Source organism: Podarcis filfolensis, assembly GCF_964270895.1.
Source record: "Podarcis filfolensis genome assembly, contig: HAP1_SCAFFOLD_81, whole genome shotgun sequence".
NCBI lineage: Eukaryota > Metazoa > Chordata > Lepidosauria > Squamata > Lacertidae > Podarcis > Podarcis filfolensis.
The window spans coordinates 152,848-171,466 of record NW_028149485.1 but is presented as its reverse complement, the minus strand read 5'-3'; the positions used below and the strand labels follow the sequence as shown (position 1 = coordinate 171,466).

The 18,619-nt window shown below is 48.0% G+C and overlaps 1 protein-coding gene across 3 annotated transcripts; it reads left to right on the top strand.

The window, feature by feature from the left end:
- The first annotated feature begins 9,274 nt into the window (after window positions 1-9,274).
- LOC310755021 (uncharacterized protein) lies at window positions 9,275-18,575 on the top strand. Of its 3 annotated transcripts, none has more exons than XR_014544126.1 (5): window positions 9,275-9,696; window positions 12,777-12,921; window positions 13,229-13,306; window positions 15,667-17,009; window positions 18,205-18,575. XR_014544126.1 is itself a non-coding variant. In XM_083631698.1 (4 exons), the coding sequence occupies exons 1-4, from the start codon at window positions 9,694-9,696 to the stop codon at window positions 16,911-16,913; spliced, it is 1,473 nt and encodes a 490-aa protein (XP_083487824.1). In that variant the 5' UTR covers window positions 9,275-9,693; the 3' UTR covers window positions 16,914-18,501. The 3 variants fall into 3 exon arrangements, 1 of the variants encoding a protein (XP_083487824.1); XR_014544127.1 differs by having other exon boundaries at window positions 15,667-17,846; window positions 17,891-18,501; XM_083631698.1 differs by having other exon boundaries at window positions 15,667-18,501.
- The last annotated feature ends 44 nt before the right edge of the window (window positions 18,576-18,619 follow it).

Below are 18,619 nucleotides of genomic sequence, written 5' to 3'. Positions count from 1 at the left end.
TCCATGGAGGGAGTTGAAGCAGGTGCAGTTGGGTTTATGATTGAGCCTCTTCTCTTTTGTTCAACTTTGCTCTTGGCCCTAGTTAATCTCTCCTCTGTTGGGCCACTCATATCCCAAGGTCTTTCCCACGAGAATCACTTTCAGCTGGGAAATTCCACAAGCCTGTTCCTTACAGTAAAAAAATAGTGGCTATATTCCTACAGCCTCTAGATGGAGCAACACAAAGTTCCAAATACAAAGAAACGAAAGTTCCCTTCAGAGGTAAACAAAAGTAGCAACCAATTGTCCAATAATTTCCAAAATATCAAATTGTATCTTTCCAAAGTGCCAGACTTGTAACAAATAGTGTCTTTAATTTATCCAAGGCAAAGCGCCTACTTTGTAGCAAATCAAATGACAGTTCTCAGTCCCGGTGGCTCGCTTTCCAAGCAGTCCTCCCCAAGGGTTTAAAACGGCAGAACTTTCCCCTTCTAAGCTTCTTTCATGCAGGTAAAACAAATCACCAATCTTCCCCCCCTGCTAAGGGGTGGATTTAAGTCCAATGTCAGAGTCCGTCAATTTAAAGGCTGCTTTCTGTCAAATTGCAGCTTCCTGTCCGTTGCTTTATTTACATGCAGTCCGAGGAAGGCAGACTTCCTTACTTTTTGCCTTCTCCGTTTTCAGCCAATTTCAAATTGTTTCCTTTTAGATTTGTTGTTCCATCTTACTCACGGTAGTCCAATTTAAGTTCCAAATGTCAGGAAGGAATCGGCGCTCTCCGTCAATGGCGACGCGGCTTCACTCCACGGGCTGGGTAGCAGCTCTCAGCACCGCGCTCCCCGATGCCGCTCCGGAGCCTTTAAAAAGACTCCTTTGCAGTAAGGGGGGGCGCTTAAGGTGCCCACCGAGCCTCCTTGCTCTCAGGCTTCCGCGCCTGAGATTTTAGGGGTCCCCGCTTCGCCGTAGCGATCAGACCTGAACTCGTGAAGAAGCCTCCCTGAGCAGAGCTCAGCAGGAGGCGGCCATTAGCGCTGGCGCCGACCGGAAGTCAGCAAATTCATACTTCTTACCTTACCCTTAATTATATATCCCCATATAATATCCTCATTTTTTCATTTATAATCAAACCATTCTTACAAATTCTTATTTTACCTTATTACTCAAGCCACTTCATTTTTACAATAATTTCATTAATTTTCTTATCCTCAAATCATTAAACTAAAGCCAATTACATCCTTTCCAACATCTTTTAATGTTTCATTAGTATTAAACTAATTCCATAAATATAAGTTTATTACAAAAAGCACTTCTCATTCTAAGTTAATCCAGCGTCCCTTTTCCTGGTTCACGGCAATGTCAGTCCATATATCATTATATCCTTGTCAATCAGGTGTCCTAATGTCTGAGGCTCTCAAGTCACTTCCAAGCCCCTTCTGCGAGTTTTCTTGTTCCTGTTTGTAATTGCATACATCCTTGTTCCCTGTTGAGTTCTTTCGCCTTTCCTTCTCTTTCTCCTTGGGGGGGCCAATCTCCGGGTAATTCCGTACAGTAATATTCTTCATTTCCTTTTATCCAATTGTCCCATTCCCTGGTGTTGCACTCCCCAGTGTTTAGTTTGTAATCCAAAGAGTAATTGTTCCAAAAAAGATCTTCCACTTGTTTCACAGTCCCACCAGAAATAGAAATTTTCTTACATCCAATGTTTAGCCAGTGTCCTCCAAATTCCATCTTCCAGTGTTGCAGCTTTTGGTCATGTGAGACTTTAACTCTCTGTGTCTTTTGAGGTACATTCACAATCTCTTCCATCTTTCTCTGCCCTTGCACTTGCCCTATTGAACCAGTTTCCTGAATAGATTGTTGTGCAGTTTCTGTAACTGCATTTTCCATTGGCACCTCTTTGCTGACTGCAGCTGCTGTATAGTCCATCTTTTGATTCATCAAAGACACCTTCTCCTCCAGCTGTCGCAGCACATCATATACTTTGCTCAGGGCAGATAAAACTTCCTCTCTAATCATTTCTGTCAAGGTCAGGGAGCTGGTCCCACGGTCGAATTTTCCCAGTTGCAATGTTCTCTTTATATTTTAGAACAAACACGCTGGCTGGCTTCCTCTAGGGGGTGTAGTTACTTTTTGGCATCCATTTTTAAATTGTATCCAACAAGGAAAAAATTACTTTCGATTTTCAGAAATTTTGTTTCCTTTCAATATAAAACAGGCAGAAAGCAGCATTGGAATTATTTTTCCCCTTTTCCAGTTCTATATGTCGATTTTTCTATTTTCAAATTGTAGATATCACCGACAGTTTCTTTCCTGTCATTCCGTCCCCAGGTTAGGGACAGTGGAAACTTATTTTCTTAACTCTCTCTCTGCAGGATTAGAAAATCAAATTTTCTCCCCCTTTCCTCCTGCTGTCTAGGGGGGTTTGATGGTTAAAAGTGCAGGAAACTTCAGACTATCAGTTTTCCCGGCTTTTAGCTTGTAAAATCTTTGCTTTGATCTTTATACAAAGGACGGGAGGCGGACTTCCTTTTTACACCTTCCCATTTCAGGTCAAATTCAAGGCTATATTTTAATCCAAAATTTTCAATTGTCCTACTCACGGGTTGTTGTTTAAAATCCGAATTGTCACAGGAAGAAGGACAGCGCTCTCCGACAACAGCTGTGCAGCTTCGCTCCGCAGAAGTAGCGATTGACTCTCAGCACCGCGCCAACCCCCGTCTCACTCCGGAGCCTTTTGTAGGGTTCCTTTGCCGAACGGGGGGGGGGCGCAAACGGTGCCCGCCGAGTCCCACGGCTGCAAGCTTCTTCCACCTGCGGTTTTTAAAGGGTCCCCGCTTCGCTGCAGCGGTGGGACCCAATTTCTGCGGAGCTGTCTCCCTCTGAATCAGAGGGAATCCGCCAGGTATGGGTGGTGCGGAGCAGAGCCCGCCGCCTGCTACTGCCCAGCGTATTAGGCAACTGGGCTTATAAGACGAAACCCCAAATTGCAGCTGCCAATTTGGGGGGTTGTCCAATAAGCCCAGTCGCCTAATACGCCGGAATCTATGGTATATATGCTATTTCTCTCAGTTTTTATTCCAATACAGGCCCCTCCCCCCCCCGCTTTCTCCTACTAAGGCTCTTACCAGGGACTTCTCCTCCCTGGGATTACCTCCCAGTTATGGAAAAGTGTCCTCCTGCCAAGCTTTGGTAGGACTTGCCAAGATCCAGGGTCCTTTTTAGAGGTTTTTAAAAAAAGAATTTGCAATGTTTTCAAGCCTTTCAGTGCTTTCATTCATAAAATCTGCATCCCCATTCAAAAAAACAGAGTACTCCAATCGCTTCCTGTATCTTCTGGTTTCGAGTTTCTGAGCTGCGCTGGAGCCACGGGCAGGCTCAAGCCACCGTCTCCCTCTCTCTCTCTCACACACACACACACACTCACTGCCGAAGCAGCGCCGGGGCTCCGGCAATCGCTCCTCTTCACGCCCGGCTGGTCCCCTCGACACCCCACTACCTGTAGGGCACTTTTTTGGGGGGGGGGGTCTAACCCTGGCACTCACCCCCACTGCTCAAAAGCCCCAGTAACGGTCGTCTTTTAAACGGACGACTCACACCCCCTTGCCATTTCCCTTCGCAGACAAATCGGAAGCCCAGGATCAGGTTACTTTCAAGAGTCATGACTTCCAGTGCTGCCCAATGGATTGGTAAGTTTTATGACATGGGTAGAGCATTCAATCACGGTGCTGGTTTTAGACATTTTGAGCTGCCAATACATCGCGGTGGTCGGGGAGCAGTGATGTATTCCTAGCTCAAATTGCCTGCAGATGACAAAGGCGCAGGCAGGCAGGTGGAGGAGCCCGAAATGGTGCCCCCCTGGGCAAGCCCCAATACCTCTCTGGCTCCATCCATCCATGTCCCCATCTCCCCTCCCCTGGAACTCACCAGATCTCTCGGAGGTCCCTGGGAGGGAACGCTCAGAGGTTGTGCGAAGGGATGCAGGAGACAACCTGACCAGGTCAACCGTCCATCTTCCCCCTTCCATCCTTACGAGCTTTGCAGGATCCGTCTCTTTCATCCTTCCTGAGCAGTCAAAACAAGCTGCAGGGTCCTTTGAGAGATGAAGAAGCAAAGGGAGCCTCAGAGGCCCTGCAGGGATTCTCTTGCCCTAGATATTCTCCTGCCCCTGGGGCAGCCCCTTCCCAAGAGAAGCCCCATTTCTAAAGATCTCCAGTGATTCCAGTTTCTTCTGTATGCTCCTCACCCCACTTGCAAGCCTGGCATGGTCTGCACAGTAGTGACCCGAGATTAGATCCCATTGAACTCAGTGGGGGTAATTGACAGAACTTGGTACCAAAACCAGTCACCGTCCTGTCCCCAAGCCTGAAAACTGAAACCCCAGAGCATGGGCAGAAAAGAGCAGAGTAGATATTACATGTAGGTGCCCCCATGCTAGGTGCTTTGTATGGAGAGCCCTGTTCACAATCTTTGAGCTCTCTCATCACAAGCCAGACAGATGTTGTGGCCGTATCCACCTCTGTCAGGAGTTGCATGGGGTCCAAATCTGTATGTGGAAGTAGAGGAGCTGGTGATGCCACATTTTTGAAATACCAGGAAACTAATACACCTCTCCTCCTTAGATATCGTCTGTGCTTATACACCATCTTCGCAAGACTACAATCCCAAAATGTGGCCCCCACCCTGGCACGGAAGCAATCAAAGTATAGATCTTCCACATGACCTAAATCTGCAGTGTTCTTAAGAACACCAGGCATGTATATCCTCCAAAAACTCCAGAGGTGAGCTTTACGCTCCTCTTGTGACAAGATTCCCAAAGGCTTAGGGTAGCTTGATAGAACTAGTCTATTTTGAGAAAGCACCAATGTCCCCTGTTAGTAGTAGGAGCCACACAGTGACTGATAATCCCTCTTTTGTCCCAGAAGGTGGGGAGTAGGTGTCTTTTATCCTTGCTTTATTCTTCTTGATAATACATAAATAAATGTCCCCTACTGTATCTTACATTTTTCTAAGAGAGTATTATTCACCATCATGCTTGCCATATATTCCGTATAGATTGTCTTAGTTCCCTTTAGAAAAGTCTGTCCAATCCCTGGCTCCTGCGGGTTGGAGTTCCAGTTTTACCTACGCACTGTGGAAGTTATAAGTTTAATGTAAATAAAACATTCTGCAACAGCAGCAGCTGCAGAGAAACTACAAATGGGGAACATCCTTGAAACCTCCCTCTGGGATCAGAGAGAGAAAAGTTGGCAGACCTGCCACCCAGAGCCCCCTCCTTCTCCTCCCTGCATTGCCTCACCCCCTTCAGGACAAGATCTTGGGGTCCTTAAGGCAGCTTTCCATCCTCTCCTCTCAAGGATGGCAGCTCCGTTCCCTTGAACCCTGGCAAGCCCAGCGCAGCCAGCTTAGCCCTCTGACTCTCCCCTTTTCTCCACGGAGGAGCCCCAGGCGTGGCCCCTGCCCAGAGAGACTTCCCTTGAGGCTCTGGGCTGGAGACCTGAGCTGATCTGGAGAAGGATCTGGCAGGGGGAAAGGACGGCCTGGCAGGGGCTCCTCCACTGGAAGGGGCATTCTGGGCATGCCCTCCCCCCCGACCCCTCCCTCCTTCCCCAAAGAGGATGCCAAGGAAGAGCAGAGCTGGAGACCCCCTGGAAACTCGCCCCCTCCCAGGCTCGGCAGAGAGGAATGGGGGGCAGGACCCTCTGCTCCCAGACTTGGGGGTCTCTCCCTGCAGCCCCGGGACCCCCTTCTCCCATGGGCACCCCAAGGGGGAAGAGAGAGGAGACTCACCGGATTCTTCCCAGGAGGGAAACCGAGGCAGCGAATAGAGGAGACAAGACACAAAAGATGCCGCCCGCAAGGGACTGGGAACGGAGGGAGGGGATCCTGCTCTGGAGGGCCCGCCCCGCCTCTCTACTTCCTGTCCTCTCTAGGACTCCGGCTCTGGTCGATTTAACCCTTCGCAAGCTGAGCACAGCCCCCTGGCTGGCTGTCCTCCTTCCCTCCCAGAATCCGGGGGTCCAGGGCATGTGCAGAGTTCTCTGTGATTCTCGGCTCAGAGGCCCTGAAGGCAGCAGCTTTGTGCCCTGCCCCCAGATGGGTGGGGTAGAAATAAAATAATAATAATATTAATAATTAAGGCGGATGTTCCGCTTTCTAGAAACGGGGGCCAAATGTTCCCCTGGGTTTCTGCTCCTTCCCTCTCGCTCCTTCCCTGAGTTTTGTCCCCGTTCAATCCTTGGGACGCAGCCCTGCTTCCCTCACAGATTCAGACCTGGGGGGGTCCCTTGAGCAAGGGGCCCTTTTCCTCTGCTCTCCTCCCTCTCAGCCACTCCGGAGGGATTTCCAGTCAGTCTCGGGGACCCAAGGGATCCCCTCAGCCCTGGCTTGGGGGGGTCTCCTTTTCCCCTCCTCACTGGAAGGACACTCCGCTTTCCTCCGCCTCCCCATAGCTTCTCCCGTTGAATTTCCGCCTGACTCCTCTCCCCAGACCCTCCTCTCCCAGTGGAGATTCTCCTCACCTTCCGCCCTCAGTCCATCCCTCTCCCAGTCCCCGCTTTCTCCCTCTCAGAAAACTCCCTCAGAAATGGCTCCTTTTATTTTCCCTCCAAAAGGGCTGGCTCCGCCCCTCACTGTCTTGCGAGCCAATCAGAGCGAGGCTCCAGCCCCATGGTGGTATTTCTGAGAGGCTACGCACCCTGACTGGCCTGGCTCTGCTGTCCATCACAGACTCAAACAAGGGGGACATCCCGTCTTTCAGTAACTGTCTATTTTAAACTCTTAGGGTTTAAGGTGATTGAAAATCACTATGCCGCGTGCCAGGGCCCCGCAAAGCCTAGGGGAATCCCCCAGCAGAATTTGACTCCGAAGAGAGACCCACGGATATGAATAAAGCGAAGTTATTATGAGGGCCAACAGGCCTGGCTCCATGTTCAACCACCACCACCACCACCACCACACACACACACACACACACACTCTCTCTCTCTCTCTCTCTCTCTCTCTCTAAATGGAGAACATTTGAATAATAAAAACAAAGAAATAAAGAGGGGTGCTATAGGAATTTTAATGTCTTACATATATAAAATGTTCATATACATATATAAAATGTTCATAACTGTACAAGGCAAACACATACATAAATATATAAACCACACGTCTGGAAAAAGTACAGGAAAACAGTCCTAAAGTCATTTTGACTCTTTCAAGCACCTCAAATATTTCTCTGCAAAGAGGAAGGAAATGGAAAAGCCTCCCCACTGTCTCTTTATTCACAAATCCTGTCTGTGTATTAATAGGGTGAGCCTGTGAGCTGGATTCAGGAATTAAGTAGTTAACATCACAAAAGAGTGGCCAAATGGCCCAGGTAATGCAATCAGTGATCCAATATCCTGGCAGACAGGAGAAAAACAACACACTCAGATTTCTGCTGTAGACCACCCCTTCTCTGATGTATGTATGATGTATTGGGGGGGTGTCTTGGGCTCCAGGATGGGCAATTTCAAATGTCTATCTTCTTCTTTGGCGATCCCTCATAGCTGAGTAAGATTGCCTTCCATAAACACGGTTTTAACAATGAGTCCGTAAGTGACTGTGGAGGCCAATTCTGGATCCACATGTCATTCCACAGTGGGGACATTGGTTTCAGGGCGGGAGTTGATCATGGTATGGATTTGCCAAACATGCCTTCCTCTTAGCACGTTTCTCCCTTGCATCCTGAGTTCGAGTGTCTTCAAAGCGCATGACACGTTTGGTAAAGGCTGTTCTCCAATTGGAGCGCTCGCAGGCCAGTGTTTCCCAGTTGTCAGTGTTTATACTACATTTTTTAGATTTGCCTTGAGACAGTCTTTAAACCTCTTTTGTGGACCACCAGCATTACGCTTTCCATTTTTAAGTTTGGAATAGGGTAGTTGCTTTGGAAGAGGATCATCAGGCATCCACACAACATGACCAGTCCAACGAAGTTGATGTTGAAGAATCATTGCTTCAACACTGGTGATATTTGCTTCTTCCAGTACACTGATATTAGTTCGCTGTCTTCCCAAGTGATGTGTTAAAATTTTTCGGAGACACCGTTGATGGAATCTTTCGAGGAGTTGGAGATGGCATTTATAAGTGGTTTATATAAGGGCTTGTGCGCCATTGTTCAGGGTCCCTCCTGCCTCCTGCGTGGGGTTGTGAGCACCCTGTTGCAACAGTTAATAAAGATCAGGCTTACTAGCTGCTTTGCTTCTCAATATTCTCTGATTGGCCTCTGTTATTTTCTCCCACCGACAGCGAACCTACAAAAGGTCTCTATATGGGCTCTTGGGTACCCCATAAGGGAAAAGGAACAGGTTTTTTTTACTTATATCACCTTCTCTCACTTCTCTTCCAGAACAATGCTCATTTCGCTTAGAAGCACCCCATGCACACCCCATCTTTTCTGAAACAGGGGGTGGTGGTAGAATCCACCCCCAAAAGCAGAGAAAAGGCAGGGGGAGAGGTGCAGGTGGGTGGGCTGATACCACGTAAAAGAGCTTTGCAGTTTGTTTGTTTACTTATGCCGGTGGTTTTCAATCTTTCTGAGTCCACGGCTCCCTTGACCAAGAACAGTCTTTCTGCAGCTCCCCTGTGGGATAATGGGGGCAGAAATCCCCACTTACATTCAGGGCCACTGGGATGCACATCAGTGGCATGGGGGTAGCCAGGATTTTTGTGGGGGGTGTTTGTGGAGACAGGCCTTTTTGGGGGGGCAGAACCTCGATTAGCTATGTATTGTTATTGATTTAAGGGTGGGCACCTGCCTCTCCCTGCTCCCCCCCCTCGGCTAGCCCCATGGACTCATTGGGCATTCTCCCGTTCTGCCCCCACCCCATTCCGCCCCCATCCCTTTTCGGCATGGGGATGCCCCTGTTTTGTTTTTTACTAGTGCTTGCTAAATTTAAGCGCATGGAATTCTGGAAGCAGAAGGAACAAAACAGCAGGCAACGTTAGACCAAAACATTACTAGCAGTCATTGGAGAATGCCATCAGTGTTGACTGACACCTGCCTTGATTTTGCAGTTTTATATATTTGCCCTTCCACCACTCTGCGTCTTTACCTCTTTGTCCTCTCTGGCAATCAGCCCTCCCCTTCTGGATTTCCCATCCACTGACCCCCACCCCCCAGGAGACTGCCTAACCATAGAGCTACAGAGCAGCCTGTGGTCGGATGGGAATCAGACGTGACGAGCTGCCCCTTGCCCTCCCTCTATTGGGGCTTCCTTGGGAAACTGCCCCTCCCCCGCCCCAATTAACTGGAGGAATTAGAACCATAGAACCGGAAGGGGCCCCAAGTGTCATCTAGTCCGACCCCCTGCAATGCAGGGATCTCAACTAAAACAAAATGAAATACTTCTGACACAGTTTGGAATACGTTATTATTTGGAATAAAATAATCATGGAAAAGGATATTCATAACCAGAAGAATGCCAAGAAGTGCAAGTAATTCTGCTGCGGAAAGGGAATACAGTATGAATGGAGGCCCGGGTAAAAGAGAACCAATCAGAAGAGAACCCAGAGGCGGCGGCGAACCAATCAGGGGAGCCGGAAGCCCATTGAAGGCGTTGCATCTTGGTCATTCAGCTTCTTCCGCCCCGGCTGCTGCTGCTCCTCTGCAGGGGAGAGACAGGCTTCGCCTCCAGTCTGCATCTTCCCGGGATCCTTCCCTCCGAGGAAACCACCTGAGGCTGCCCAATGGTAAGGCTGCCCCTGAGGAATCGAAGAATTGAACCGGGCACCTCCTTCTGCATGCAAAGCAGCTGCTCTGCCATTGAGCTACGCCCCCTCCCCTAATAGCATAGCCCAACATCCAGGACCCTGCCTTAAAATAAAAGCTATCCATGATAATGACACTGGACTACCCTTGAGGGTTGTCGTATGGTACTGCTCAAAACCCCTCTAGCAAAACGGGCCTAACGACACCAGGCTGCTCTGAGGGGCTGTTATAACGGGGGGGGCACCCTCAGACACAGCCCTGCCCCCCTTTGTAAACAGGTGTAATAATGAGGGATCTTTTCTCCCATGGGGTTAAAGGGGGGGGTGTAACACTGTGCAACCTTCATTCACATGATGAGGTTTTTTGGGAGGGGGGGTCTCTTTCCTTGCCTCTGCCAGGGATTGGACCTGGGACCTTCTCACAAAGCAAATGGGGAAATAGAGCTTTTTGGGGGGGGGAGCAAGGGAATTTATGTTTGCAGGGAGGGGAGGGGGAATCGCCTGCCAACCCCCCCCTCCTGCTTCCTAGAAGGCAGGTTTTTCATGAAACCTCATTAAGAGATTTTGGATATGATCCTAAAACTTCACAAAGCTGAGTGACTGGGCAAACCCAGGCTAAACGTCCCCTAAAGACCAAGACATGGTTTTCTAAAGCTTCTATGTAAAGTTTGACATTCTTCCTGTTCCCTGTCTCTCCCTTGCAGTCCCTGGACTGGTCCCTGCTTCTCCCCCCCCCTTAAATATATATGTATTGTATAAGTTTTGTTTTTTCAGAATGTTGAACATAACAAACATATCAAAACAACTCTCTGTCAAAGCGTCCCCCCCAGTGTGTGTCTCTGTGGGAAAACATAGTGTACATGTCACGACAAAGTCACCCTCATAGCTTTTTCCAACTAATGCTTGAGCTCCCTTGGTCAGTTTTTCTGAAAGTGCAATCGTCCAGATTTTCTGTTTCCATTGCAAGTGTTCCAGAGATCTCCAATTTTGATCAAAGACTTGTCGAGCAGCTACTAAAACAAAGGTGACGAGTTCTTTAAACCTCAAAATTGGCATTGTTATCTCTTTAAAAAAAATATTTTTTAACAATACCAAAGTTGGGGTACATAGGATGTTTTGTTTTCACCATTTTTTTAGTTTTTTGATAATATGTGTTTGGATTTTGGATTAGTATCTGTAATTAGAATTTCAACTTTGAAGTAAGGGTGTAGAGCAGCGGTCAACAAACTTTTTCAGCCGTGGGCCGGTCCACTGTCCCTCAGACCTTGTGTGGGGCTGGGCTATATTTTTTGTGGGGGGGGAATGGATGAATTCCTGTGCCCCACAAATAACCCAGAGATGCATTTTAAATAAAAGGATACATTCTACTCATGTAAAAACACGCTGATTCCCGGACCGTCCGCTGGCCAGATTGAGAAGGCGATTGGGCCGCATCCTGCCCCCGGGCCTTAGTTTGCCTACCCCTGGTCTAGGGTCTAGAGGCATGTGCAGTAACTGTTTGGTTTGTTAGAAAATGTGTAATTTGAGGCACATTTAGCCAGTTCCAGATGTTGTCTAGCTTTGCTTAATATTTGTTCGCCAGTCAAAGGTATGCCATCTGTGTAAATGTCTCCGACCCTAAATAAATCTGTTTCTCCATTGTTCACATCAAAGAGCTGCTCTCTGCTTTGAAGTGCATCGTGGCAACAGGTGAGAGAGTCCCAGAAGTGGCCCACTTTACCCTTGCTTGTGTGTCAAGTAGGGAAGGGACCTTAAAAAAAAGTTACCGTATTTTTCGCACCATAGGACGCTCCGTCCCATAGGACGCACCTAGTTTTTTGGGGGGGGAAATAAAGGAAAAAAAAAATTCCCTTTATTTCCCCCCCAAAAGCAGGTCAGGGAAACCGAACCAGGTCGAGGAACAGCGGGATGGTGGCGCTGCGCCTCCCTGCTGTCCCCCGAGCTTGTGGGGCTGGCTGATGTCTGCCTGGCGCGCGGGGCGCTCTGCTTCAGCGGGCCCCACCCGCCAGGCAGCAGGCTGCTATCCGCAGTGTGGGGAGCCCTGTGGGGAACTCCTACAGGGCTCCGCACGCTGCAGATGTCTGCCTGGTGCGAGGGGCGCTCTGCTTCAGGGCGCCCCTCACGCCGGGCAGCAGGCTGCTATCCGCAGCGTGGGGAGCCCTGTGGGGAACTCCTACAGGGCTCCGCACGCTGCGGATGTCTGCCCGGCGCGAGGGGCGCTCTGCTTCAGGGCGCCCCACCCGCCGGGCGGCAGGCTGCTATCCGCAGCGTGGGGAGCCCTGCGGGGACCTCCTGTAGGGCTCCCCACACTGCGGATGTCTGCCCGGCGCGAGGGGCGCTCTGCTTCAGGGCGCCCCTCGCGCCGGGCAGCAGGCTGCTATCCGCAGCGTGGGGAGCCCTGCAGGGACCTCCTGTAGGGCTCCCCACACTGCGGATGTCTGCCTGGCGTGAGGGGCGCTCTGCTTCAGGGCGCCCCTCGCGCCGGGCAGCAGGCTGCTATCTGCAGCGTGGAGAGCCCTGCGGGGAACTCCTGCAAGGCTCCCCACGCTGCGGATGTGTTCCCGAAGCGCCAGGCGCTCTGCTTTCAGGGCGCCCGACGCTCCGGGAAGCAGGCTGCTATCCGCAGCCTAGACAGCCCTGCGGGACCTCCCGCATGGCTGCCTAAGCTGCGGATGTGTTCCCGAAGCGCCAGGCGCTCTGCTTTCAGGGCGCCCGACGCTCCGGGAAGCAGGCTACTATCCGCAGCCTAGACACGGCTAGCGGAGCGCTGCGCTAATCCCGAAGCTTGGGGCGTGCGGAGCTCAGCGCGCCCCAAGCTTCGGGATTAATGCAGCACTCCGCTAGCCGTGGGAGAGCTGGGTCTCCCACGGCTAGCGGATAGCTTCCTGAAGCCTGGAGAGCGAGAGGGGTCGGTGCGCACCGACCCCTCTCGCTCTCCAGGCTTCAGCGAAAGCCTGCATTCGCTCCATAGGACGCACACACATTTTCCCTTGCTTTTTAGGAGGGAAAAAGTGCGTCCTATGGTGCGAAAAATACGGTATATTTTCTTCTTCTTCTTCCAGAATCTGGTTACCATCCAGGCCCTCTTGACCTTTGAGGAAGTGGCTGTGTTTTTCACAGAGGAGGAGTGGGCTCTGCTGGATCGTGGCCAAAGAGCTCTGCACAAGGAAGTCATGGAGGAGAATTATGAGATGGTGGCCTCTTTAGGTAAGGGCAGATTTGTATCCCTCTTGGCTGCTAGACATTGAAAGAGCCAATCTGCTCTTTGTTCCATTTATTGAACATGGTCTTAACGGTGTGTCCGTAAGTGACTGTGGAGTCCAATTCTGGATGCACACATCTTTCCACAGTGGGGACATAGGTTTCTTGGCGGGAGTTAATCACAGTGTCTTTCTAGGATCTGGATATGGCAATTCCTCCTTTTTTGCCTTTGCGGTCAAAAATACAGATTGGTTTGAAAGGGCTGGATTGTTTAGTGGCCCAAAATAGCTAATAGTAACTCTTTCCTTGGCAGAATCAGACCTCAGTTCCTGTTGGGAAGAAGAACAAGATCCATTCCTCCAGGACCCCAAAGAAGGGGAGACCTCAGCAGGTATGCGCTTAGTCTTAGTTGTGTCATGGGGCCCTTTTTGCTCCAGAAATATAACTATAAATATAAATAATTTATACCCCACCCATCTGGCTGGGTTTCCCTAAACAGGGCTGCCTTCAGATTTCTCCTAAAAGTCTGGTAGTTGTTTATCTCCTTGACATCTGAATGGAAGGGCGTTCCACAGGGCGGGCGCCACCACCGAGAAGGCCCTCTGCCTGGTTCCCTGTACCCTCACTTCTCGTAGGGAGGGAACCGCCAGAAGGTCCTCGGCACTGGACCTCAGTGTCTGGGCTGAACGATGGGGGTGGAGATGTTCTTTCAAGTATACTGGGCCAAGGAAGATAAGTCCTGCTTCTGGGCTTCCTATCAGTATTTAGTTGGCCCCTGTGGGGCTCTTGGATTAAATGGACCAGATGGACAAATGCAGCCTTCAAACCTCTCCAGCTGGCCCTTGGCACTCTCTTCTCCCCAGACCCTGACCTGCTTCCCATCTTCCTTGAGTGTTTTTGGTCTGGCTGGGTTGTTTCCTTGAAATCTGTTGGGGCTTCTTGCCAGCCTGGATGGAGGACAGAGAAGGGTGTGTGGAAGCTCTGCTCCTGTCCAAAGGTCGCATTTACATTCATTGTATTTTTTTTAAAATAATTTTTATTAACTGGCCAATCACATCAAATTAAATCACATCGCATAAATTCCAAATTACAAAGCCAAATTTTTAAATTTTGTTGGGGGAACCCATACTTCAAGATCCAAAGGGGGATTCAGATCATCTTCTTATTACTGCGTTAATGTCCAAATCAGTCCCAATCAGTCCAGACAAAGTTCATAATTCTATCCAGTCTTATCTTGGTGTTTCCACATCATATCTTGTTCATATAATTTCTCTTTTTCCTTTACGATCTCTTCTGTTAGTCTCCTTAAGCCGATAGCAAGTATAATAATCCTGTGTGGATTTCCCGTTCCTCCACTAAGTCCAGATGGTTTCCATATATCTCCTTCATAGATAACATTACTCTTTCCATCATAAATTTTGGCATTTGTCACTCTTAAGTCCCACCGAGGAGTTGATAAACAACTCTATTTCTCTCTTTCTCCTCCCAGACCCAAGAGCTCCAACAATGCCTCCCAAAATGGCGACGGCATTTTTAACTGCGTCATTCCAAAACTCTTAGCTTTCCAGCTTCATCTTGAAACATTGCTTTGGATCGAAAGTTTATCTCCACACAGCCTTAAATCCATAGCTTAAGTCCTTAATTTCTGACTCATTAGGGGAGGGGATTCTTGTTAAATCACATAAAAAAGGGAAGGCAGGTTTTTCCCCCCCTCCCCCCTCAGTCATTTGTCGTACCGTATCTTGACGTATCTTCTCATATTTTATTCTTGTCTTGTTATCAGAGATCTCTTCTGTCAGCAGTCTTTACTCCCCTTTTTCCTTGAAGCATGTGCAATTTATCTCGTCCAAATTGTTTCTTTTGAAGATCCTTGCAACTAGCGGCGCGAATCAGGGACGGCGTCCAGGAGTGCCGGAATCCCACAGGAGGGCTTTGTGCCTAGTGCCCCCACCCCCACAAATTCGGGGGTGGTATAGGGCACAGCAGGCAAGGGCCGTCCCCCCCCACAATCCTGGGGGGATTAAGGAGGCTAATTACCCCCATCATAGCCTCCAAATTACCTCGTGTGGGTCGGAGAGATGTTATTGTCAGCCATCTTCCGATGCGTCACCTAGTCATTGTAAATGCCTCTGGCCCCACAGTGTACAGGCAAGCCACTCTCAAGCCGCATAATGTTGCCCACACAGGGTCTTCTTCTAAAGAGCAGAAACGGCCTCCAGGCTGAGGTTTCCCTTCCATGTGTTGAGATGCACCCCAAATTAAAATATCCTCTGTAGTGCCACTGAGCTGAGATCCTCTTCACGGCACCAGGGGGATTCTGTTGGGTCCACGTATCCCCTCTGCTATCCCTCAGCAGGAGAGCTAAGATCTTGCCTTTCCCTGCTTTAGGGAAGAGAGCCATGGCAGTAGTAGCACTAGGAGTGTCTGGCTATTTTGTATTTCGTCATTTGGGTTGAAGGATAAGATCTACTTGGGTGGGGCTCTGATGAAGGGGAGAGATGAGCAGACACAGCTCAGCAAGTTTGAGGAGGAGCAGGAAGGGACTTGTGTTGTTGTCTTGAGACAACATGTTCATATTCAGAAGCATCTTCAGAAGCTAACTTCAGATTCAGCTGGGCAGGGAAGGAAGGAGGGGGACATTCTTGAAAATGGTAAACTCAGAGAAGTGGAGAACAGGGCTCAATCCATGATGAGAGTCTCTGCTTCTGAGTTGTAATTTGAATTGCATTTTCTTTTTCTGACTCAAAACAGGTAATGGGCAGAAGAGTAAGAATTATGGTGAGCCATCTGTGGTGTCTGTAGAAAATGTGGGGCATGAAGCACAGAAAGAGACCTTTGTAAATCAACGATCACCTGAAAAGCATGTAGGAAATGTGTTGAAGAACTGGAAAACCAAATCCCTTACTACTCAGGACACTGATGTCCGTGTATCACTGAGTCCACAGGAAGAATTCACAGGAAGTAGCAGTGTGGAGTGTGGAAAGAGCTTCAGTCAGAGTGGAAGCATTAGTTTACATCAAGGAACCCAAACAGGGGAGAAAGCGTTTCAATGCATGGAATGTGGAAAGAGCCTCAGTAGTGCTGGTAACCTTGTCAAGCATACAAAAACCCACAAAGGGGAGAAACCATTCAAATGCATGGACTGTGGAAAGAGCTTCAGCCAGAGTGGAAACCTTATTGCACATCAAAGAACCCACACAGGGGAGAAACCATATGAATGTATGATATGCAGGAAGAGTTTCAGTCTCAATCACCATCTTACTTTACATCAAAGAAGCCACACCGGAGAAAAACCATTTAAATGTATAGAGTGTGGAAAGAGCTTCAGCCAGAGCGGAAACCTTATTGCACATCAAAAAACCCACACAGGGGAGAAACCATTAAAAACTATGGAGTGTGGAAAGAGTTTCAATCTCAATACCCATCTTACTTTACATCAGAGAAACTGCACAGGGGTGAAACTGCATAAATGCATGGAGTGTGGAAAGAGCTTCACTTGTAGGAGTGCACTTACAGAACATCTACGAATCCACACAGGAGAGAAACCATATGAATGCATAGATTGTGGAAAGCGCTTCCGTATTGGGAGTGTCCTTACTTTACATCAAAAAACCCATGCTGGGAATAAGCCATTTAATTGTATGGAGTGTGGAAAGAGCTTCAACCAGAGCGGAACCCTTACTGCACATCAAAGAATTCACACTGGGGAGAAACCATTTAAATGTATGGAGTGTGGAAAGAGCTTCAGTCAGAGCGGAAGCCTTACTGCACATCAAAGAATTCATACTGGGGATAAACCATTTAAATGTATGGAGTGTGGAAAGAACTTCAGTCAGAGTGGAAACCTTACTTTACATCAAAGAACTCACACCAGGGAGAAACCATTTAAATGTATGGAATGTGGAAAGAGTTTCAGTCTCAATCACCACCTTACTTTACATCGAAGAACCCACTGCACATCAAATAACACTTACAGGCAAAGTGAACATGAGAAGTAACTGGCCGACTTATAGAGAGCTGCTAACCGAAGTGGAAAATCAGTTAAAATTAAAATATTTTGAAGAGATAAGGGAACTAGTAACAGATTGGTTACAGTATTTTCTCCCCCCCCCCCAATAATTTTTATTAAGTTTCCATTTGCCAGATTAAACATATCATACCAATTAGTCCAAATTATATCAATACAGATCATAAAGTCCAAATGTTTTCCAAATTAAAATTTTTTTTGTGGGGGGTACCCATGCTTCTCGATCGTCAGGAATCCAAACATCCAAATTCATGCTGCTTTTCCTCACTGCAATGATATTTCCAGTCACATCTTCTCATCTTTGTCATTATTCATTTTCCTTTTCTGTCACCTCCGAGTTTTCTCCACAAGTGGATTGAAAGGAACAGTCTTATTTTGTCTCTGTGTGGGTTTTGTAATGCTCTCTCGTATGTCTCTCACAGAAATCCAACAATCAAGTTTTCGAGCAGACACGCCATCTTGTCATTCCGATGAAATACAATCTAAATGTCCACTCGTTTACTTTCCAGACCCGCTGCCTCATAATTAGTCTTCCGGGAGGATAACAGCCCTTTCAGATTTACGATTCCAGCCTGATATCCAAGTGGCTCTTCCTCCCTAGACCATCCATCTTGCAGCCAAAGTCTGCCTACGCATCGAAACATTTCTTGCTGCGTCACCGAGAGAGACTCACTTCTTTCCAAATCTTTCACAAACATATTATTTTTTCCACACAGTTCATTTTCTCTCCCACTTGCAAATTGGTCATCGAGATGGTTTTTTAAGGCGGAGGGTTATTAAATACTCACATAAAAATAAAATAAAAAAGTCTTTCCCCCCCTTTCGTACCGTTCCACATACCAACATGTCGGCTGTTCTCTGATGTTATCTCTGTTCCTTCTGTCCCGATCTTCTTCTCTCAGTGGTAAAATTATTAGCAGATAAAAGCATTCCTGACTTCTCTTGAAGCATGTGCATTTATTTATCCAATTCTTTTCTTCTTTTTAAACATCGCAACCAGGCTTGCTCCTGAAAGTAGCTGGCAGGGAGCTCCAAGCCTGCCTGAGGGCTTTCCGCCTAGTGCCTCTCACCCCCTCCTTCATCCGAACTCGGGGGTGATTTATGGCAACCGCAGGTGAGGCAGTGTCTTTTCAATTCCCTGAAAAGACGAAGGGAGACTGATATACTCCCCATAATCAGCCTCTAATTACCTCGTGCAAGCTGGACAAGATGTTATTGGCAGCCATCTTTCAAGGCGCCCCTAGCGGCCCCCCTGGTTACAGTATTTTCAATTGAATGATAACTTCAAGATAGACAAAAAGAGAGGTTTTAGTTATGGGATATCAAGATTCCAAAAAGAACTTCTAGAAAATAATATTAAAACTGTCAAAAATGTATAACTTGCTCCTAGAATGGCATACAAAAGATAAACAGGTTAAATTGTCTATGATAAACTGGGCAAAGGACTTAGGACATAATATAGAAATGGCAGATTGGAAGAGGCTATGGAGAACAGATTGGAATTTTTTTTTTAAATAGTAAATTTTATTAGTATTTTCCACACAACAAAAAATGAAAAATAACAATACACAATACACAAAAACAAATCCAAATCTTACAAATTAATAATATAAACACTAAAAAGGAAAACAAACGTTGACTTCCACCAATCCCACAGCACCTCCTTTACCTCTCATT

Excerpts from the sequence above, each read along its gene's own strand:
- LOC310755021 (XM_083631698.1), top strand. Across the intron at positions 12,922-13,228 it reads TGAGATGGTGGCCTCTTTAG|AATCAGACCTCAGTTCCTGT; the intron begins GTAAGGGCAGAT and ends TTTCCTTGGCAG. Across the intron at positions 13,307-15,666 it reads AGAAGGGGAGACCTCAGCAG|GTAATGGGCAGAAGAGTAAG; the intron begins GTATGCGCTTAG and ends GACTCAAAACAG.